Source organism: Opisthocomus hoazin, chromosome Z (assembly GCF_030867145.1).
Source record: "Opisthocomus hoazin isolate bOpiHoa1 chromosome Z, bOpiHoa1.hap1, whole genome shotgun sequence".
In the NCBI taxonomy this organism is placed as follows: domain Eukaryota; kingdom Metazoa; phylum Chordata; class Aves; order Opisthocomiformes; family Opisthocomidae; genus Opisthocomus; species Opisthocomus hoazin.
In genome coordinates, this window is record NC_134454.1 from 80,906,322 (window position 1) to 80,929,045 (window position 22,724).

The following is a 22,724-nucleotide window of genomic DNA, read 5'->3' on the forward strand; positions in this document are numbered from 1 at the left end:
CCAGCAGTTAAAGCCAATTTTTAAGAAAAGGTAAACTTGTTCGATAGCGGTGTGTGTAATGCTGGAGGGACCGCTGTTTTTGTGGGCTTCAGCACTCCCTCACTCCTTTTTTCAGACAGAGAACTGGGTTTTGTAAACTGGTATTTTTCTACCCTCCAGCTTTTTTAATGAACTAAAAGGGAAGCGGTTTTGGCCAAAGAGCTACTTGTTTCCCCCTTGAGGAGGGCAGGGATGGCGGGGACATAGAAAACTCTTTGGATACATTGCCTACCGTTAGCTTATAATGTGAGTTCCCAACCCGTGTCAGTCCCTGTGCCTGCCGTGTCTTGAGCCGTGCCTGGGCCCACCTGGGTGAGTTTAGAGCAAAGGTCCATCTAGCCCTGCATCCTGTCTCCAAAACTTCCTCCATGTGGATGCCGAGGGAAGTGTGAGAGTAGAGCCAAGCCCGAGGTGATGGAGCTATGATGGTGCGTGGACTGCGGGATCGGAGGGCGGGAGAGGATAAAGCCTGTTGTACTGCACTTTTCTGGGCTTTGATATGTGGGTGAGGAGGCTGGACGGCGGTCGATGGGGCAGAGCATCTCACCCGTCTGCCTGCTCTCCAGACACTGACTGCACAGAGATCAAGAACAAGTTTGTGGCTGCTCGCTCTCGCCTCCCCGTCATGTTCATCGCCACCCCCAAAGACCAGTGGAGCTCCATGTGGACCCAAGAGCGACCCTCGGCCCAGGTGAGCTGGGCCCTCTGTCTTTGCCCTGCGATGGTTGCTGGCTTGGGGCAGTTCCCTGCTCCCACTGCTGGACCCAGCTCCAATGGCCCTGTGCATGAGCAGCATCCCTGCTGCATCCAGGATTGCCGAGTTTCACCCCCCGGCTCTACTCCCTCCCTAGATACTGCAGCGCCTTCTTGTGCTGGCCTCAGAGTCTCTCTGTGCCCTGGAGGAGCAGCTCATGGACCCGCTCAACAGTCAGGATGTGAAGGTAAACCCCTGGGGCACCACCACAAGGGTTTTCAGGCTCTGGCAAAGCATACTGGTCTTCAGTGGTAATTGCTGGGATGTGGTAGTAGGATTCAGGCTGTGGATGTGCGTGGTTGTTCTGGGATGAAGAGCAGCAAGGAGAGAATCATAGAATCATAGGTTGGAAAAGACCTCTAAGATCATCAAGTGGAAGCCTCAGCCCGACAGCACCATGCCTGCTAAACCATATCCTGAAGTGCCGTATGTAGATGTTTTTTGAGCCTGTCCGTGGCTGGTGAGTCCAGCACATCCGTGGGCAGCCTGTTCCAATGCTTGACCAGTCTTTCAGTAAAGAAATTTTTCCTAAGATCCAATCTGAACCTCCCCTGAGGCAACTTGGGGCCATTTCCTCTTGTGCTATGGCGAGTTACTTGGGAGAAGAGACCAACATCTGCCTCGCTACAACTGCCTTTCAGGTAGTGGTAGAGAGCGATAAAGTCTCCCCTCAGCCTCCTCTTACCCAGACTAAACAGCCCCACTTCTCTCAGCCACTCCTCGTAAGACTTGTTCTCTATACCCTTCACCAGCCTCGTTGCACTTCTCTGGACACGCTCCAGCACCTCAATGTCCTTCGTGTAGTGAGAGGCCCAAAACTGAACACAGTATTCCAGGTGCAGCCTCACCAGTGCCGAGTACAGGGGCACGATCACCTCCCTGCTCCTGCTGGCCACACTATTCCTGATACAAGCCAGGATGCCGTTGACCTTCTTGGCCACCTGGGCACACTACTGGCTCATGTTCAGCCGGCTGTCGACCAGCACCCCGAGGTCCTTTTTCACCGGGCAGCTTTCCAGCCACTCCTCCCCAGGCCTGTAGCGTTGCGTGGGCTGGTGTGACCCGAGTGCAGGACCTGGCATTTGGCCTTGTAAAACCTCATACAGTTGGCCCTCGGCCCATCGATGCAGCCTGTCTAGATCCCTCTGCAGAGCCTTCCTACCCTCAAGCAGGTCAATGCTCCCACCCAGCTTGGTGTCATCTGCAAACTTACTGAGGGAGCACTCAATCCCCTCATCCAGTTCATTGATAAAGATGTTCGACAAGACCGGACTCAAAACTGAGCCCTGGGGAACACCACTCCTGACCAGCCACCAAGTGGATTTAACTCCATTCCACCATCACTGTCTGCGTTCAGCCATTCAGCCAGTTCTTTATCCAGTGATGGGAACACCCATCCAAACCACAGGCAGCCAGTTTCTCCAGAAGGATGCTGTGGGAAACAGTGTCAAAGGCCTGACTAAAGTCCAGGCAGACAACATCCACAGCCTTTCCCTCATCTGCTAGGCGGGTCACCTGGTCATAGAAGGAGATCAGGTTGTTCAAGCAGCACCTGCCTTTCATGAGCCCATGCTGGCTGGGCCTGATCCCCTGGTTGTCCTCCACATGCCTGGTGAGCGCACTCAGGATGAATCGCTCCATAATATTTCCCGGCACCGAGGTCAGGCTGACAGGCCTGTAGTTCCCAGGATCCTCCTTCCTGCCCTTCTTCTAGATTGGTGTTACACTGGTGATCCTAAAGGGAGAATGAATGGGAGAATGGGGGCTGGTGCCCCCCTGTGCTACCCTGCTTCTGGGTGACCCAGCTCTGCATAGCAGCTTGGGGTGAAATACCATTGACTAGGAAACATTTGGTTTGTATTCTCTGGTTTTCTTGGGACCTGAGCAAACCTGTGATGATCCTGTGCTAATCAGTCTGTGGCTGGAGCAAATGACTCCTCTGGGAGACTCTCTTGGTGTATCTGTACAAATCTGGCTTATGTGCTCGAGTCTAACCAGACCCGTGGTGGCAGATGTTTTGGCAGGATGCCAACGGGCACTATAGGAAGGTGTTATTTTGGTTTGAGCAGAGGAGCAAGGCCGTGTATAGTTTAACCTTCTTAATTTTCTCAGTGATTTTGTGTTTTAAGTTAAAACATCCATTACTGAAATCTACCTGGGAGACGTGGAGATGTTTATTTGCCCTTTGAAGGGAGATGCATGGAGGGGAGCTTGTTGGTGCACCAAGTAGTGACCTAGGCAATTGAAGCTGAGAGGACTCAAAAAGCCAAACAGTGGTTAGATGTGACAAATTCACATTAGGAAACACCCCCCCCCCCCCCATATAGCAGATTTTTTTTTTTTTTCTGTCTGGGCAGTACAAAAAGTATTTACCGACACTGCTTTCGGTTCCACTGCATTATGTGCTGGAAGTGTTGCAGGGGTGAGATCTACTTAAGGTGCTAGCAGTGTTCATGGCAGGGTTGTGAGGGGTGAGATGCTGCATATGTAAGCAGTGCCCAGTGTGCCACAGTCGTGGTGTGGACCCAAAACCAAAATTCAAGAGGTGTGGTGTGAGCTGGGCGTGGTTAGCTCCCGAAATGAGCCATCAGCTGTCCAGAGCATCCTCCTAACCCCTCGTCTCAGCCTCCGTGGTCCTCCTTCCCTCTCCCCTCCCCTTGGCCGTTGCAGTGGAGTCCTTTCCCATCCCCAGGGTATCCTTCTGGTCCGTACCAGTGTCCTCCCAGGCCTGTGGGATGCTGTTTCCAGGGCTGCTAATGTATTTGTAAGCAAAGCTTGGGGCAGGGAGGAGGGAAAAGCCTTTCCAGTGCAACTTGGAGTTGCCTCCTCTTCTAATGTATCAAAGAGGGTGCTCCAAGGCTTTTTTTGCCTTTTCATTTGGGTGACTTGGGGCCATGCCCACTCTCATGCAGATACAGACATGGGTTTGTGAGCTCCATTTCTTTGCTCCCAGGGGGCATAATAAGACATGGACTTGGTCAGCTGGGTGGGAAAGGAGGTCTGCGTGGACTAGAGCTGGGACTTGCTGCTAGTCACTAAGATTCTTCATGTGAGATCTCCCCAGTCTGGCTATAAACCAGCTCCAAGCAGTGGGTTTTCTGCCAGCACCAAGTTGGGCGGTGTCCCATGCCTCTGTTCATGTCCCTGCACCATTTATTTCACAAAAACGTACACATAGTTTCTAAGTTTTCTTTTTTTTCCTTTTAATGCAGCTGTATCCACTGTGCCAGATCCTGCCTGTCCAAATGTTTATGTGTCTGGGATTGCTTCCCTCCATTAACGGGGCTTGCTCACACTCTCTGCCTCCTTGATGGAAGATGCTGCTGCCCACTGGGGCAGCTCCTGTTGGGCAGATGGGACCGTCCCGTTGTTACATAGGTCCTCATGTCCCCTGGGTGTCATTCGGCTCCCGTTAGCTTCTTGGCTCCCCTCTTTGTTCTGGAACTCTGCCACATGTGGCATGGTTACCTGTCTGTTACCTGTCTCAGCTCACCGTCTGTCCCTCTCTGACTGCCCACCCCACTGTTGTGCACTCAGGTGGGCTTCCTGGGGTCTCTGGTCAGGGCTGGAGAGCACCATGTTGGCCCTGTGGAGAGCTCTTCTCCAGGCACCGTCCCCAACTCCTGGGGACAGCAGTTGGATTTTTCTGCCAACCTGGGAAACCAGTAGGGTAGAGAGTGTAGTCCTTCTGGCTAGACATCTGACGTGGGAGGGAGCATCTGCCTTCTCTAAGTGTTGAGCTTACTGCGCAGTAGGTCTGTGACAATCGAATGTGTCCTTCCTTGTGCACTTTGGTGGTCTAGAGACCATTTAGGCTGTCCACCTGGAGGAGGCCATGGGGGAACCACCTTGCTCTCTACAGGGTCCTTGTTACAGCACTTGCATGGGGCATGAGGGTCGCATCCTTTGGATGTGAGCAAAGCCCATGCTGGAACAGGGATGTGTCTCAGCCCAGAGGGAATGGGGTGGCCGGCATGGGCTGGAGCTCCCTGGGGCTCTGCCACAGCCATATTTTTCCTGTGGATGTTTTGGCAAAATTCTGACATTAATCTCACAAAAATTTTGGCTTTGGTTTACTGTTCTCTAAGAAGAAAGGAATAAAATGCAAACAAAGACTTGGGAAACCTCTCCTGTCTTCTGCTCACCTGTGTCCTATGTTGAGCAGCACTGGTCTTTTTTTCCCTGCAGATGGTCTTCCGCCCTCCTTTGGACTCCTACGATGTCCTAATCCACCTGAATCCAAACCAGATTCCTCGACACCTGGAGGGCGTGGACCGACCGCTAAAGTCGTTTTCTCGGGGTATGGTGAAGAACAGCACTTCTGTGAAGATCCTCTTTCCTGTGGTGGACTATGACCCCGTACAGTGCTACCTCCAGGAGCTGAGAGTAAGCACAGCCCATTGGGGAGGCCCAGGGGGTTGCCTGCTTAACGGGGAGCTGGCTTCTGGTGTTCAGATTATTAGTTGCCTGCCACTGCAGGACCTAGTTAGTGACAGCTTTATGTTATTTTGCATGTGACGGTCACTCTTTGTGTGCATCTGAAATCACTTCTTCAGCAGAAGGCCTGTTGAATGCATTCTTCCACTTCTTCCATGGAAATGGGAGTGCTGCTGATGTGAGAATGACCTCAGATACAAAGCACATGAAGCTTTTGCTGAAGAATGTGATATTTCATGCAAAAGTATGTTTAAGCCTTTTGTCTCTAGGTCATTAATTGACTTTTAATGGCTTCTTGCACCAGCTGGGGTGTGTGATGGACAGTAGCTACACATATTTTCTGGAGGGATGTACAGGAGTCCATGGCATGGCACCAGTAGGGCTCCTGCTGTTAGGCCAATGGTTGCGTGAGCCATAGAGGCTGAAGATTGGTCACTGGATGGTTTCTCTGGGGCTGGTTACGTGCATGATGGCAGAGGAAGTTGGTAATGTGGGTATATGGAGAACATCAGTATACAGTTATCAACCCAGTGCTTCTCCACCATGTAGCCATGCCAAAGACTCAGCAAGCTGGGGAGATATGCAAGATGCTGGGCGGCAGCGGTGGTCCACAGTGGATCTGGACAGCCAGTACTTTGCAGATGTGCAGCCTCTGCCTCTGTGGCCCTTCCCAGCTTTGTGTGCAGGAGCTGAGTAAGTGTTACTGTGCGGAGAGGTGGGGCTGTGATGCCCTTTTTTGAAAACCTGGCTTGACTTTGAAGTGCTGTCACCCCTTACCTGCAGAAGTGCTGTGGGCAGTGTCAGAACTGCCATAGGAATCGTAGGCTGGCTTTGGCAGGAAGGGTGCTGCAGACTGGAACAGGCTGCCCAGGGAGGTTGTGGAGTCTCCTTCTCTGGAGATATTCAAGACCCGCCTGGACAAGGTCCTGTGCAGCCTGCTGTAGGTGACCCTGCTTCGGCAGGGGGGTTGGACTAGATGACCCACAGAGGTCCCTTCCAACCCCTACTATTCTGTGATTCTGTGATTCTGATTCTGTGATTCCCCACTCAGGGCAGAGCCAGCGTTGACGCTGGAGCAGCCTGTGCAGAGCCCGGCCCTGTTGAATGCTGACTGTCTCCAGGGGTGGAGATTTCCTGCCTCCCTGTCACAATGTTCAGCCACCGTCGTGCAAATTTGTTTCTTAATGTCTTACTGGGATTTCCCTTGTTGCAGCTTGTGTTGGCTCCTCAGGTCCCTGCGGCAACCGGCCTGTGCTAGCTGCAGCTTGCTGGAAGGCAGAGCTGGAGGTGGGGAGGCTCCAGCTTTAGCTGTGCTTTGGCAGCTCCTGGCTGGCCCTCCCAGCCCTCCTGGGCAGCATGGCAGGTCAGAGGGCTTTCCTCTTGCCCTTCTCCCAACCAACACGCCAGGAGGGTTTTGTCCACCTTCCCATATGCTTCTCTTGCCTGAAGATTTGGTACCAGCTTCTCTCCAAGCTTGTGCTGGGGAAGGAGGTGTGCCTGCAGAAGAAGAATAGGTTTGGGTAGTGTCTCTTCTGGGCTGCCTCCTACAGGGTTTAGCATTTGCTGGTGCCTCAGTTGGCTAAACCTGCATGGCCACCGAGCATTTCTCTGCTACCTCTGCCAGGCTTGGTGGTGGTGGCAGCTGCAAGGAGGGACAGCAGAAAGGGCCAGATCTTGCCTCCAGGTCCGTAGAAGGAATTGCAGAGGTACCTGAACTAAAACTCCAGTTCAGGTTGGAAAATGCTGGGCCCTTTAGGTTCAAGCTCCCCTTTCACCTTAACCCAAGTAGCTTAGGAGATGGCCAAAGAAAACCTCGAAGGGTTTATTTGAAGGTTTCTTCAACCCTAGGCACAGCCCTGTTACCTTCCATGCTGCTTGCCAGCTGCATTTCGTGCTGATCTTTGCCGGTTTGTGAGAATGTGCTGTGGCTTTTGTAGAGCTCCCAGGTCTAGCAAGGTGTGAGCTTGGTCCTTCTGTCACCCACAGCTGGTTGGGACAGTCTAGGGGGAGGCAAGGAAGGGAGAGACAGGGATGCATGCAAGACCTTTTTAAATTGAGGAAGACCTCAGAATTGTCCCACAATTTACCTGCAAGTAATGCTGCTTGTTTAGCTGGAGAGACGTGAAGGAGAAGAGGGGAGAGCAGGTGCTTGGTTCTCTCCTGCCTGTGAGAAGGAAGGTGATTTTGAAGCTGGAGGACACATTGCAGAGAGTATTTGAGGGTTTTGTTGGGGGGTCCAGGATATGCAAGGAGGAGAGGGAGAAGCACCCTGCACAAAAATTTTAAAAGGGAGCAGGAAGCACAGCAATTGGGAATGTTCACTATTTTACTCTTTCTTGGCATCTGGATCTGAGGAAGAATATCAAGACCAGCCCCTCTCTTCTGTTCCCTGCATGATGAGGATTTGATCTGCCACTATGAAACCTCAACCAAGAGGCATAGGTCTGGGTAGGAAATGGAGTTTTCTGAGCCCGAAATCCCTCTCCATGCCATAGTGGAAGGGAGATTAGAGTTGAACAGAGCCTTTCAGCAGCTGCCAAGGTGCTGGAGGTGCCTGCACGCATGAGGCTGAAGCCTCTGTGTCTTCAGAGGGGTCAGGGCTAAGAGACTTTCATGGAGACCTGGCAGGAGGTGGACTTCTTGCTTGAAGAGGCGCTGGAGGCTGTTGGTTGAGCCGATGGGGAGAGCAGGCTCCCTGGGGAGGCTGTTAGCAGGCTTGCAGCAGATCACACTGTCTGTCGCGGCACTTGATCAGGAAACTCAGTGGGGTGTGTTGCAGTTTATAGGACTCTTTTGTGCTTCTAGTCAACTTGGTGTCAGCAAATGGCTCCAGAAGTGAAAGGTGCAGAAGAGACTTCCCTGAAAAGCAGCTTTCATTATCCTTTAAGCAATTATGACTTAATTGATCCAGTCAATTATGACATTCAAAGTGATTTTTTACTGTCTGTTTTCTCTCTTTCTTTATACAGGTAGTAATAGACTTGGAATAGGATTTGGTTGGGTTGCAAATTAAAGCTGGTCCTAAATCCAGTATACTAACATTGCAATGAAGAAACATGAATATGCGCAAAGGTCACATTGCCTCATTGGAAGCAGTGTTGTGTTCGCTTGGTGTCTCTGTCTTTGGCCTGAGGGTGCTTGGGAGGAACAGAGCAGAAACCAGTCACAGGTTTCTCTGAAGAGTGAAGTATGGAGTGGAGAGCTTGAAATCTGCCTCGGCACCCCTGGATGGGGGGGCTTTTCCTCCTCTTGAAGGCTCTCAGATGGGTATGGCTGTGTTGCCTTGCGGCCGTCATATTGGAGGTATCCTGCAGTACCAGTTCACTGGGCTCTCGTAGCTTCCAGATCAGTAGCAGGCAGACCTGAAGGGGCTGATGAATATCTCTTTCTGGGCAAACAGGTGTTTGCTTTTCAAAAATCAAAGCGGTGATGCTGCATGTGCTTTCCTGTAACTTAGCCGTGTCCTTCTCCTGTGCTGAAGGCCTCAAAAGCTGACTTTTCACTGCAGGGTCACCAGCAAGCAGGTGATGCATACTGTCGGTCAAAACTACCCCATCAGAAACCATCCTGCTTCGTGTCTCAGTGTACCGATGTTGTTGCTTGAAGGCAAGGCCTTTGCGTCGGCTTTGTGCTTTGGCCTGGCTTTGGTTGGTAGCCTCTCCAGCATCTTTGCATTTCTCTTCCCCGGCTTTTGCTTCTCCAAGCAGCATTCAGCTCATCCTCATCTTGAAGGCTGGGATCCCCGGGGGTGATCCAGTTGCAGCAAGAAGTTGGTGCTGGAAAGGAGTGTGGTGACAGCAGTGAATCCTTATGAGACATTTTGGATGAGAAGGCACTTGGCCGCAGACCCGATTGGCTTTGACTCAGAATAATTTGCTCTCCCTTAATAGTACAAACCACAGAATTGAGCAACAGCATTGTAGCCGAGGCTGACAGTGCAGCTGTGGTGGGTTTATAGCAACGAAGGGAGACATCTGCCATGCAGCAGTACTGTGGGATTTTGTTCACTTTTATGGGCAGACGAGAAACATCTGCCATGTTCTGAGCTTGCCACATGAAAAAGGAATTTAAAGGGCCAGGCATATTGATTGAGTTGAGAGGGGCAGGGAGTAGCAGCTTCCCCAGTGCCCCTGGCCCAGTAACCAGGAGGTCCACTTTTCTTCTGTCCAGCCTGTAGCTCCTGAGAGGTGCCTGCTCTTCTCAAATCAAAAGGGATAGCAAGGCAGGAGCACTCTGGAGCTGAAGGATTGCTGCAGGCCTTCCCCAAGGGGCCTAACTGAAGGAGAAAATGAAAGGAGGGGAGGTGATGAGTCCTGACTGCCTTAATTTTTCCTTCTCTAAGGAGATGTGCTGCAGGAGCTGGTCTGGTCACGTTATTGTGGTGCCTGGGAGGCTCTGGGTAGAGATGAAAGGCTGGTTGTGGGATTCACACAGCAGATTCTTAAATTCCAGGACAGATCTGAGAGAAAAGGGCTGTTCTGGTGACTTGTCCAGATGAGACGGCTTTGCAGACAGACGCTTTTGAGGGAAAGCAGGTGCCAGATGTCCTGCAGAGAGGGCTTCCCTGGAGCTTCAGCCCAATCACCAGCCTCCCCAGCACCTATGGTCTCAAGCACTTCAGCAAGAAAACGCTGGGTCTGGTTCCAGCGGGGATTCTCCAGCAAGGCTAAAGGAAGTTTTAAGTGCCTCAAATAAGGCTCTTGTAGGATCTCTGTCATGGTGACTGTTGAGCTGCAGAACCCCAGCCATTTGCTGGGGATGTGGCGTGGGAAGGCTCCGTCAGCGCAGCTCTTACTCCAGGGTGGCGTGGCTGTCTTTGAGCTCGAGGGATGATCTTTCTGCATGGATCCAGTGAGTCCTGTGGATATATACTCGTGATGCCCATCTGCATGCATTCAGGAGCTCACAGAGCTCTGGTCACCTCCTCAGGGTTCAGAGCTGTTCTGTCCTGTTGGGGAGAATCAGATGAAGCTGCCTGTGCCGTGTCCATCTGCATATCTATTATGGCTGTTAAAAAGCCCTAGCATTTCTTACCGGATCTTTGGTGTCAGTGGGTGTGAGGTGCTCTCTTTCACTGAAGTTTAGCTTTCTGTGGCTGCACATGTCTATTGGAGAGCTCGTGTCAGAGGAGCTGCCCATCTTGTACACGGGGCATCTTTCCTGTGCAGATGAGCAGGAAAATGCTTCCTGCTTTACTGTAAACATCCTTCTCTCTAAAACTGTTTTGCACTTCTTGCACCTTCAGACAAGACTTTTCTGGAAGACTTTTTCTTTCTTCCTGCCATGGTGCAGGAATGCATATCTTGCTACTGCATGTTAGGAAGGAATTAATGATATTAAAAGTTCTCAGTCTCTTACTGAGACTGGTCGTGTAAGCTGTGGTCACAGGAGGTAGCTGGAACTGGTGAAATGTTTTCAGGTCAGGCCGCTGCATTCATGTTTTGACTGACAGGCCTGAGTCCTTTTATGGAGACTTCCAGACAGGCAGAGACGAAAAAGCTCTGTGGACTTTCATGGCACAGAGGAAACTTTCCTGTCTGGATCTGTGACCTTGGAGGGGCAGAGGTGCCAGGAAATTCCCCGCTTGTAGAGCTTCAGAGCAGCTGTGTGACCCTTAGCGTAGTGCCCACGGTTGGGGGTGGATGCACATGTGTGTGCATATGCACACGGGCATGCATGTGTATATTGAGGCGCCAGCCCCTGTGCTCCTTGGGTGTGCTCAGAGGGCAGCTGTGGCTATGCTGCTTCGGTGTTGGTAATGCCCTTGTAGAGGTCTGCCTCGGACTCGTCCCACAGGGAGCAACTGAAGACTTTCAGCACAGGTGGTTTGTTGGATCAGTGGACAAGGCATGTTTGCTCATGCAGCCAGGAGAACACGGGTGGCTTTCTTCCATGCCATACTTCTTTGCCACTGCCCCAAACCCCTGGGACAAGGGTGTGCCTGTGGCTGTCATGAGGCACTCGGAGGTGGAAAAGCTTGGATAGTTTAAAACCCCTTTTACCTGGTGAATCCCAAACCTAACACCCATCTTTCTTTTCTCTTTTAAAGCACCTCTGACACAGAAGCAACCCCAGCCTGGTTTTCTCGACAGTGCTCCTTGCTCTGTTTGGGCATGGGGGAAGGCTCTGCCCGTATCGTGTAACCTGTGAGCATCGGGGCAGGTTGCAATAGGATGACAAGAACTTTTAAATGTTAACCACAAATGTAGTTTGTTGGAAGTAAGTAGCTTTAATAGGGTCTTATACTGGTAGATCTCTTGCTGATAACACTTAAAATATTCTAAGCACTGCAGAAATGTTGATTGATGCATTTGCCACTTGAACTGCTGTTGCACCAGGAAGAGCTGCTAGGCACATTTCAGGTGCAGAGAACTCCCCAAACAGCTCCTGTTTTTCCAGCAGCTGTGATGCAGTGAGCCCAACCTCTGAATATAAGTAGGAGCAGTGAAAAAATGGGTGGATAAATGGTTAGGCCAAAAAAACCCACCCCTAAACAACAACAGTGTAGTTGCTTAACTAGCAGTGAGCACTTACCTCATTGCAAAATCCATGCTTCAGCCTGAGCTGCTTAATCCAGTAATCCCATTTTAGATCAGGGTATTGTTTTACTTGCCACTGTTCTGCATCCTTTCATTCAAACAAGCCAGATGGCTCCTTACAGACTTTGAGCTAATCTTCTTCCAGGTGCCATGTGCCCCCCTTCCCTGGAGTATTAGGCTCCTGCAGATCACAGCCCTGAGCTCGCAGGTCCTCTGTGCCTCTGCAAGATGGGATCCTTCTGCAGGCTTTGCTGATGGCAGGGATCCATCTGAGCAAGGAGAGCTTCCCCTGAGGCTTTAAAGCCGAATTGCAACCAAAGACAGCAGCAGCTTGAGAAGGGAATAGGGGTTCAAATGCACTCCCTACATTTTCTTTCTTTTCTCTTAAACTTTCCCTTGAGGAAGGTGTTTGCAGGCTCAGGCAAGCCCAGTAGCACTGGGCATGGCGCATGGGATGTGGAAAGGGAGGTGAAATCTGTTTGCTTTTACTCCTCACGGCTGTGTACACACACAAGTGTGGTGACTAACACACCGGACCCTTTTAATGCTGCAGTTTCCCAGGAGTTGAGTGTGCCTCTGCACAACTCAGTGGAGCTGGCCCAAGCGCTTTCACGTGGATGACACTGGGAGCAGCACCAGTGCAGAAGCTTGCCCATTGCTGGGATTTTGAACTGGATGCCATCCTTTTAACATCTGCCCTTTGCTCCCCACTGTCTGGATAAAAGGTGATGGGTATCAGGCTGAGCAGTGGTTTTACTGGGAAATGAGCTGAGCCTGGGGGGGTTCCTTTCCTGCAAATGCTCCTGGCTCCTGTCCAGCAAGACATGCCTGTAAAAAAATACCTTTCTCATAGGGAGCGTCACGTGGGACTCGAGACCTTGCCCTGTGGAGTAGCAGGGCTTTTTCAGGTTCTTACATGCTCTGCTCCTCTCCAGTTCGGAAAGCTGCACATTGGCGGTCAGTGCGCCCTGAGCTTTCTTTCCCTCTGTTGAGCTTTCCCTCCCTCCTGCTCTCTGCCTTTCGGCAAAAGGAGGAGCGTTCCCTGTTGACTGGGCTCTAAGCGTAACTTGTCTCTTTCTCAGTCTATTTTTAGACAGTGTTTTTTCTAGTCAGTTTGGGGAGGTAGTGCCTTGACCAGCATTGTCCCCCTGAAGATCCATGAAGAGGGATGAGCTGGCAGCTCTCAGGATCTCCCCAGATTGATGTCCTAATCGTGTTGCCCACTGTTTGTGACACTTCAAAGTCTTAGCTCATAAAGCTGACTCTGAAGGTTGCAGACAATACCACCCCTCCCTGCTTATCAGGTCTTTACTCTTAAAATGCCACCCCACCCTTTGGGATCACAGGTAACACCAACCCAATCCATCTTTTTTTCCTCCTACTGCCATCCTGGTATGTCCATACAAGACCCCTTCCAGGCTTGCCTTTGATTTTTTTTCATGCACATCCTCATGAAAACCTCACGATACAGTGATGCCAACAGAGACCTCTCTTTGTAAAAGCGTAGCTGAGTTGCAGCTGGGGAGACTAAGGGGATGGTGAGGATGAAGATGGAGAAGAGGGTCTGTATTTCTTGCAGTGGGTTGCTCCCAAAGCTGATGAGGCCATGTGCAGAAACTTGTCCTGTAGTGATGCTGGGGGCTGTTGGCTTTGCCTGCTAGACATGTGCCATTGCCTGGTCTTAATCTCCACCAAGATGAACAAGTGTCAGGGAGCAGCTTCTTGGCTGTCTTGGTCAGCTGCGCTCAGGATGTGTGTATCCAGGTACCAGCACGTTGGGTGCTGAGCTGTAGGACCAGACATTTGCATTCAAAAAGTTGCTTGCATACAGGGTTGTTTATGTCTGCTGCAATGCTCATCCCCTGCCTTCCTGCAGTGCTGGGAATCCAGCTTGCTTGGGCTTGGGGGAAACCAGACTGTGGACTTTAGTCATCTCTTTATGCAAGATCTCCTGAGCTTTTCTGCCCAGCACCACCAAAGGAGCTACTCATTGACACAGCTGCTGAAACGCAAGAAGAGCAGATTCCTGCAGTGTCTCTGAGCATTCCACCTCTTTGCACCTCACAGGACTTTGTGTTACTTAAAATTTCCACTTTTACATTTCCTTTTGGGACACTGTGTGCGGACAGCACGCACGAGGTTTGTCCTGGGGGAAGAAGGAGATTTGATACCTTTGTTGCATGCATTTCAGAGCTCGCGATGCTGGCCTCCAGTGGAAGGTCCTTGACTGGGGTTGGTCTTTGCTGCCGTGTAGTGAAGTTTATTGTGGCGGGATTGCCTGCTGTGCGGGCCCACCTCTTGCCATCTGATGCACTGCGAAGTCTTGGACATGGCTGTTGGATGCTGGGAGAGGACAGCTTGGTAGTGCCAGATGCAGCAGGTCCCCCATGACCGTGGTGAGGAACACTTGGTGGATTGTCAACTAGGAGGTCTAATGTGCTAAATCTGGGTGCTGATTTCTGGGCACTCTTGCAGGCCTGTGGGAGGTGGTGGATCATATTTCTGCTTTCTGGGACAGTAAGAGGTAGCCAGCGATGAAACTTGGAGGCAGTGCACCGTATCCATCAAGGCTAGGGGAAAAGAGGCAGCAGGAGGCACTTAGGGTTTGTCCATGGGCTGTCAGTTGCTTTCCTTGTTGGGACTTCACTGGAAGAGTTGCAGTTTCAGTCCTGGCTGGTGTGGAGCTACTGTGTGTCCTTGTGTGAGGAGACTCAACCAGGGTGGACTCTGGCTCTGGGACGTCTGGCACAAACTTTGTTTGTTTTCTATTCAGGATGCCTTCAGTGATCTTGCCTTGTTCTTCTACGACAAGCATGGTGGCGAAGTGATTGCAGTTTTGTGGAAGCCTTTGAGCTTTCAGCCTCAGCCTTTTAAGGTGAGTTCTTGCCTCTGCTTTAAGCTTCATGTTACCTTTATGACTGGAAAGCTGGGAGGGCTTTTTACCTGCATTGTGATTGTGTTGTCTAAATCTCATCAGCCCCAAAGCCCTTTGAGAAATGGAGCTCATACTTCTGTCCCTTTTTAGAAAGTCTGAAACCAAGACAGGGTTGTGGCCACAGTGCCCTCAGTCATCAGCAGAGCTGAGAAGGGAACATGTGTCCCTGGACAAGCCCCGGCACCGTGATCATGGTCAGAACAGAGGTCTCTGTCCCAGGTTCTCTCCTCTGGTCTCGTCCTGGGAGGTGGGCGATGCCTTGTTTGCCAAAGACAGGAGGGTTGGACTAGATGACCCACAGAGGTCCCTTCCAACCCCTACTATTCTGTGATTCTGTGATTCTGTGACATTTGGTGTGTGCAGCAGACTATCCCATTCTCGTGGCCTTGGGCATCTTCCCAAGAAATACCCAACACGCAAGAAGCGGAAGTGACAAGCCTAGGGTCATAGTGCCCAAGTCCTATCGATGTGTGGAGATATTTTCCAGCTACACTGTGTGGGCTGGCAAACTCTAGAGGGTGGTTAAGCTAGGTGTGAGGTACGCTGGAGTGATTCATGCTGCTTTCTATGAAGGAAAGACGCAAAGAAACCAGTGACTCATGGCTCGGAGTTGGCAGCCCAGGCTCTTCTGCTGTCAGTCTCTGGGTGACTGATCTCCCCTCTCTTCCTGGCCAGAGGGCACTGGCTGTTCAGCCTAGCTGCAGTTGTGAAACCCAGTTATTCAGAGTGGTGAAATGAGAGGAGGCAGTGCTTGCATCTGAGCAGAGTGTGGCTTGATTAAACATGAGGGTTTTCTTTTACTGGTGAAGCCAAGGAGGTCTTCCCTCTCAAGGTCTTGACACCCAACAACAGAGCGGACCCCAGCCCGGGCAGCTCTTACTCGGGACCACATTGTGGTCGCTGTCACGTAGCCTGTCTGTTCTGCTCACTCAAGCTCCGCCATGCACCTACACGCTCTTTTCCCATCTCCACCATCCCCCTGGCCATTGCTTCTCTTCCCGCCTTGTCGTCTTGGTCTGTGTCTCCACGGTAAAACCTAAAAGGGACTGAAAAGGCCACTCTTGCAGTTTATTAGCTGTTGTAATGAGCCATGATGGTGTTGAGAAGTGAAGCTTCGATAATGGGATGTAGTGGTGTGGCAGGTGTTGGATGTGACAAGGTGGGAGAACAATTTGCTGCTATTTGGGGCTTGCAGAGGTTGTAAAGCTGCTCTGAGCGGGTGCTTCCATTTGCGCAATGTTTGTGTGTGTCCTGCAGGTCTCCAGCATGAAAGGAAGGATGGTGACAACTCAGAACAGTGAGCTGGTCTGCGTACCCAACATAGAGGCAATTCTGGAGGACTTCGAGGTTTTGGGAGAAGGCCTGGTCAAAAGTGTGGAAGCTCGTACAGAGAAATGGACTATCTGAGGCCACTGAGAGGGGTCAGAGGCACCCATCCTGAAGCAGCATTTGTTCACTGTGGGACTGTTTCTTTTTAAAAATTAGTCCTAGGAAAAAAGCTTTCAGCTTTTATAATCCCAGAACTGTGTGTTTTACTCTATTTGTCTTTCTGTGTCTTGTTTAGACAAGTGGTGGGACCTGTTATTGTTTTCAAGAATACAAATGCTTTTTTATTTTGAAGAAAATACAAAGATGGGATAAAATTTTTGAAAGTGCCCCTGTTTGGTGTAGGAAACAAAGCTGTGTTCACAAAAAATGCCAAGGCCCAACAATTCTGGCCAAGGTGTGCATTGGGAAGGCAGTTTCCTAGCTCAATAGAGAGTTCGTAGCAGCTGCTGTTAACTCTAACGGTTAGCAAAATCAGAAAACTGAGCCATTCAAAAATGACCAGGTTATTCCCCTCTACACAGCCCCAGCGAGACTTATCTGGCATGCTGTGTCCAGTGCTGGGCTTGCCAGTAAAAGAGAGTCATGGACACATTGGAGTAGGTCCAGTGGAGGGCAGGGAACATAACAGAGGGGTTGAAGCCTCTGTCATACAAGGAGAGGTTGCGGGAGCTGAGGTTCTTCAGCCTGGAGAAGAGAAGGCTCAGGAGGATCTTACCAATGTGTATAATACCTGATGGGGGAGTAGAGAAGATGGAGCCAGGCTCTTCTCAGTGATGCCCATTGGTGGGATGAGAGAAGTAAATTGAAATGCAGGAAATTCTACTTGCAACCCTTTTTTTACCATGCAAGTAGCTGAACTGGTGCAGCTTGCCCAGGGAGGTGGTGGAGTCTCCATCCTTGGAGATATTCAAAACCCAACTGGACATGGTCCAGGGCAGCGTACTGTAGGTGACCCTACTCTGAGCAGGGTTGCTGGATTATTTCTCTCATGTGAAATGCTCGTGGGAACTCCTGATGGGGAAAGAGAAATAAGAGGAAGCAAATGTAGTCATCCCATCCTCTCTTCTGACGAAGGCTGGATGCACGTTCCAACAGCAAAGTGCGGGTGAATCACATGCACAGTAAGTAAAACAAACTTGGTGATAGCAGATATTGCGGAAACCAAAAGTAGATCAAGGTTGGAAAGGCAAGTGGATGTTCAGGCAGTTTGGTAGCTGTAGACAACTTTAGACAACAATGTAGTTAGACAACTGTAAGGAGCATGTCAGATGGGGTGTTAAATCTGTTGCTTCAAGACCTACTGGCCTCTCCAGCTGTTGGAAGTGGGTCCGAGGCTTTGTGGAGGAGATTCATAACTTATTTTTCAGTTTTTTTCTCTGAATCACTTGAAAGCGAGCCATGGCAGAGATGTGGCACTGGGCTGATGCTGTCTACCTGCTGCCCATTGATCCAGTGTTTGGAGGCACAGTGTGTCCTACGGGATAGATACATGTATGCAGCATCCCTGGTTTTGGGATATATCTGCTGTATTGAAGTGATGTTATTTCTCTCTCTCTTCCTGGTGCTGGTGTCTGAGAGAGGCTGTAGGTGGAATACTTCACCCATCTCCTGCTTGGAAGAGCTTTTTGAGTACGCCTAAGCTGGAAACATTGAAAGCACTTAGTGGGCAAAACAGATCTCAAACCTGAGAACAAAGCAGGACTTTCTGTTGCTTCTGTGACCCCTGCAGCCTAAGAAGCTGCGGACAGGTCCATGAGCAAATTAGATGCAGGCAGTGATTTTGACAGGTTTCAGAAGCAGTTAAATAAGGATTAATTTTTAAGCTTCTCTTTGTTGTGTTTTATCATCCTCTAGATGCTGGAATCGCCCAATCCACCTTCAGCGATAGCTGTAATTTTCCTCAGTAGTCGGATTGTTCCTACTTTTCGTGCCTATCTGCCTCCGCTTCGAATGCATGGTTTGACACTGGGATCCTGTAGACTTGCCAGCACAACAGCTCGACCACACTCGACTTGCCGCATCGGTTGCTTGTGCCAGAGCTCTGCCTGTTCCTTCCACGCCCCGTCCTGCCCTTGCTTTTCCCCTTGCTGTGTGTTGCGCATGTAAATGGTTTTGGGCCAGGGCGCTCTCCTCGCTGTGTGTATCCATGATTTTCCCTAGGGCGGAGGTGTCTTCTCTGCCAAAGCCCATGTCAGCTCGCAGCAGAGCAGAGCTCCTCCAGCCCCTCTGCCGCACCAGGAGGATGGGAAGGTCCTGCTCCCCCTTCCTGGCCCTGCTGCGGGATGCAGCCCCTCACTGGCTTATTCCCTGCCTGGCAATGTTTATGGAGAGCTGGTCTCTGGTTTTGCTGATGAGCAGTTCTGTAATCCTCCTGCCCTGTCTTCCCCAGCCAGCTCCCACGGCAGGGTAGCTTGTGAAGTACTCCGTAGGGGTACCCCTGCAGCACCTCTGGTTTCATCTGCTGCTATTGCGTTGTCAGGTACCGTATTGCTGCTCCTTCCTTTTCCTTTTTGCCTTGGAAAAGATGTAAAACTGTGCATAGCTTCAATCTGCTGTGTATGGGATCTCCTCTCAGCTCCTCCATCCCTGGGTAAAACACTGCCGTTTGCAGGCTAGCCTTCTGCAAACAGAACAGTGCCAAGTTAGCTGATGATGAATGAACCCACTCATAAACAAGCCCTCATGCAGGTACCAACCTGCTAGTATTTCGCAAGGCAACGCCCCTGTGCTCAGCAGACAGATGTGTGCCTAGGTCAAGCCTGTGCTGCAGATGTCTGCTGGTGTAAAGGTCCATTTTGGTGACAGATAATGGTATCGTATCTCAGCAAAGGCCTTGAAATATGTGCATTTAGGACTGGCAGAACTGCCTGCTGTAGGTGACCCTGCTTTGGCAGGGGGGTTGGACTAGATGATCCACAGAGGTCCCTTCCAACCCCTACCATTCTGTGATTCTGTGATCACTGCTAACCCAGCTTACATCATCTGTAGGGGATACATCTGTGTTGGCAAAAGTTGCCCGGGTTGCACGTCATCCCAGCGGTGCTCACAATGCTCCTCACGTTGCCAAAGCAGTGGTTGATCCACCAGCTCCTGCCTCCTCTTTCAGAGGAAAAGTAACTCCTCAATGCCCCAAAGCCTGTTGGAGTGGGCCCAGAGGAGGCCACAAAAATGATCAGAGGGCTGGAACACCTCTGCTGTGAGGAAAGGCTGAGAGAGTTGGGTCTGTTCAGCCTGGAGAAGGCTCTAGGGAGACCTTATTGCAGCCTTCCAGTGCTTAACGGGGCTTCTAAGAAAGATTGGCACAGGCTTTTTAGCAGGGGCTGTTATGATGGCACAAGGGGTCATGGTTTTAAACTGAAAGGGGGGGATTCAGACTCGATAGAAGGAAGACATTTTTGACCATGAGGGTGGAGAAACACTGGCACAGGTTGGCCAGAGAGGTTGTCTATGACCCGTCCCTGGAAACGTTCCAGGTCACATTGGATAGAGACTCTGAGCAACATGATCTAGTTGAAGATGGCCCTGCTCATTGCTACAGGGAGTTAGATCAGATGACCTTGGAAGGTCCCTTTGATGATTCTATAATTCTGTGAAAGCCCCCAGTATCCAAACCTTTAAAGGCACATTTGACCCATACTGGAGCCCTTGTTTGTACGGTCAAACATTGCAAATGTTCTGGGTCACGTTTTATGATCTGCTAAAGACAGACCCTTGTGGCCAATGTGGGTGGACAAAACCACCTTGAAATTTCACTGGAAAGCCTGGGGCTGCTCTTTGGGACTGGGTGTTAGCGATCTCTGACTTCTTGAGCAACAGTTGGTATCTAAAGCAAAATGCAAAGCACCTCTGCCTCTGAGGGGTCTAGAAAGGCAGGATCCAAAGGAAAGGGGTGTCTCCGGCACATAAGAATGCAGTCTCAGTTGCAAACTTTGTCTCCTGTTGTGACCAATTTACTGCTCTTGTTGGTGCCCCATGACTAATTTGTTTTGTGAAAGCTGGGGTAGGGCCTGGGTTATTCAGAGCACGCTTGTTTGACAACCCGTGCTGGGTTTCCACTTCCAGAGCCGTGAGTGGGCACTGGCTTGCTGGCAGGTGTTTGCTTAGCTGTGGTCCCAGCCGTCAGCAAGCGCTGTGCAAACACGGAGCTGCCCTGCAGAGCCCGTGCCCTGTCATGCCACGAAAGGCGGGACGAGGGGAAGGGGAGGGAAGCGCCGGAGCTGAGGCCACTGCCGTGGGCTGTGGTGTGTTTCCACCGCTACCACGCCGATTTTACAAAGCTACTTTTCAAGGTGCTTTGAAGGTCTTTTATGGTGAGTCTCCCGAGCACAGACAGGGAGGTGTTTCCAAGCGCAAGGCTGGGCCGGAGCGAAGTTGATGACGCTTAACAGGTGGATGGATTCAGCCAAGACAGGGCTCAGCAGTGTCTGCTTTCTGGCAGACCTTTCCAAAAGCTGGTGCATCCTCCTGGGCCTTTACCTGAGCCACCCCTTGGGCAGCTTTCTCCTAAAAGGGTCACCTCGTGCTTTGCAAGGATGCTCTCTGAAGAAGCATTTGTTGGGAGGCAGCTGGTGCTGACTCGGGAGAGGGGATGATGGATGGAGCCTTGCTTCTGCCACCAGGCCCCTGCTTGCCGAGCACCCTCGACAGTTTTGAGTGGCAATCGCAAGATTTATGAAAGGAAGCTGGGGAAACAGGTTGATGGAACACAGCTGGGATGGCGGGATGATCAGAGCAGGTTGCATGCTATGGGGTTTCCCTGCCCGCTGAGCTGTTCGGCTCTCACGGATCAGGCCTGCCGAGGTGGTTCTGGAGGTGGTCTGGGGTCTCCATGGTTGTCAGGCTTCAGGCTGACTCCCTGATTGCAAGAAGCGTGTGTTTTCTGGAAAGAACGGCAGTTGTGGGGAGCATTGTGCTCAGGCACCCACAATCACTGGTCATTTTTGAAAACCCTTAGGCTAAATTTGCATGGCTGGCTGGGGAAGGAGCCTGGTTTTTTTGGCATGGAAGGGGAATATGCTCCTCTAGTTTCCTGTTCCCACAGCAGTCATGCTTCTTGGCTGGGGGCTGGCTTGTTTGCCAGGGTTTCTGTTATCAGGAAAGTGCTGCGGACCTGAAGTGATTTTTCCTGGCCAAGGCAGGAGCTCTCTGGAAGCGCCAGTGGCGAAGCGGTTCTGACGGGTGGCAGCTTTTGATGCGCGTGGTCTCCTCGGTCAGGCAGAGTGATGCTGCTCTTAGCAAGTGCAGGGTGCACACAGGGATGGGAAGACCCAAAGGTCAGGGCAGGGTGGACTGAAAAATGGGAGAAATGTGGTCTGAAAAGGCGCTGGAGAAGAGATGCTGGTTGCTGGCACCTCAGGGCCGTGCTGGGGTAACAGGAGGAAACTGCAACTTGCTCAAACAGCCTGAGCCTTGGCTGGCGTGAGGATACATCCTCCAGTGCCATGAAGCCTTTGCAGAGAGCCCAAGTGCTAAAGGCTCAGCAGCCACTAGAAGAAAAGTAAGCACTGGCTGTGAGCAGGGTGGGGAGGTGCATGGCTGGAGGTGCCGTGGTGCGCACTTGCAGAGGAATGAACCAGGGACACATCAAGGATCTGCCCGTTTGCCTGCTGACTGTTGTGACCGGGTTTGGCAAACTCACTGCCTCTTCCCACCAGAGAGTGAGTGCATTGGGTTTGCGTGGCAAGGTTTTGGTAGCAGGAGTGGCTGCAGGGGTGGCTTCTGCGAGAAGCTGCCAGAAGCTTCCTCCGTGTCTGATAGAGCCAATGCCGGCTGGCTCCACGACGGACCCGCTGCTGGCCAAGGCCGAGCCCATCAGTGATGGTGGTGGCGCCTCTGGGATAACAGATTTAAAAGGGAGAAAAGTTTCTGCACAACGGCAGCTGCAGCTGGAGAGTGGAGTGAGAATGTGTGAGAGAAACAACTCTGCAGACACTGAGGTCAGTGAAGAAGGAGGTGGAGGAGGTGCTCCAGGTGCCAGAGCAGAGATTCCCCTGCAGCTGGTGGAAGTCCATGGTGGAGCAGATGGTGGAGGAGCCCAAAGGAGGCTGTGACCCCGTGGAGAGCCCGTGCTGGAGCAGGCTCCTGGCAGGACCTGTGGCCCCGTGGACAGAGGAGCCCATGCTGGAGCAGGTTTGCTGGCAGGGCTTGTGACCCTGTGGGGGACCCACGCTGGAGCAGCCTGTTCCTGGAGGACTGCAGCCCATGGGAGGGACCCACCCTGGGGCAGTTTGTGAAGAGCTGCAGCCTGTGGGAAGGAGCCATGTTGGAGAAATTCATGGAGGACTGTCTCCCATGGGGAGGACCCCACACTGGAGCAGGGGCAGAGAGTGATGCAAGTGGTGGAGGAATCAACAAGGAAAGGCGCGCTGCTGGACCTCGTGTTAACAAACAAGGAGGGACTGGTGGAGGATGTGAAGGTTGGAGGTAGACTCGGCTGCAGTGACCATGAAATGGTTGAGTTCAGGATCCTGCGTGGAGGAAGCAGGGCGATAAGCAGGATCAAAACCCTGGACCTCAGGAGGGCTGACTTTGCCCTCTTCAAGGAGCTACTGGGAGGAATCCCGTGGGCCAGGGCTCTCGAAGGCAGGGGGGTCCATGAGTGCTGGTCGCTCTTTAAACAACACTTCTTCCATGCACAGGAGCAATGCATCCCCCTGAGAAAGAAATTTAGCAAAGGAGGCAGGAGACCTGC

The 22,724-nt window shown here is 51.5% G+C and overlaps 1 protein-coding gene across 1 annotated transcript in view; it reads left to right on the forward strand.

Annotated features, from left to right (window-relative positions):
* NOL6 (nucleolar protein 6) overlaps positions 1-16,403 on the forward strand; it is a 31,131-nt gene extending 14,728 nt beyond the window's left edge. Inside the window, exons 22-26 of the mRNA XM_075411517.1 lie at positions 606-730; positions 891-980; positions 4,982-5,179; positions 14,543-14,644; positions 15,962-16,403. Coding sequence (XP_075267632.1) covers positions 606-730; positions 891-980; positions 4,982-5,179; positions 14,543-14,644; positions 15,962-16,111 — 665 coding nt within the window. The 3' untranslated portion in view covers positions 16,112-16,403. The remainder of the gene's footprint in view (positions 1-605; positions 731-890; positions 981-4,981; positions 5,180-14,542; positions 14,645-15,961) is intronic.
* Positions 16,404-22,724: the final 6,321 nt, after the last annotated feature.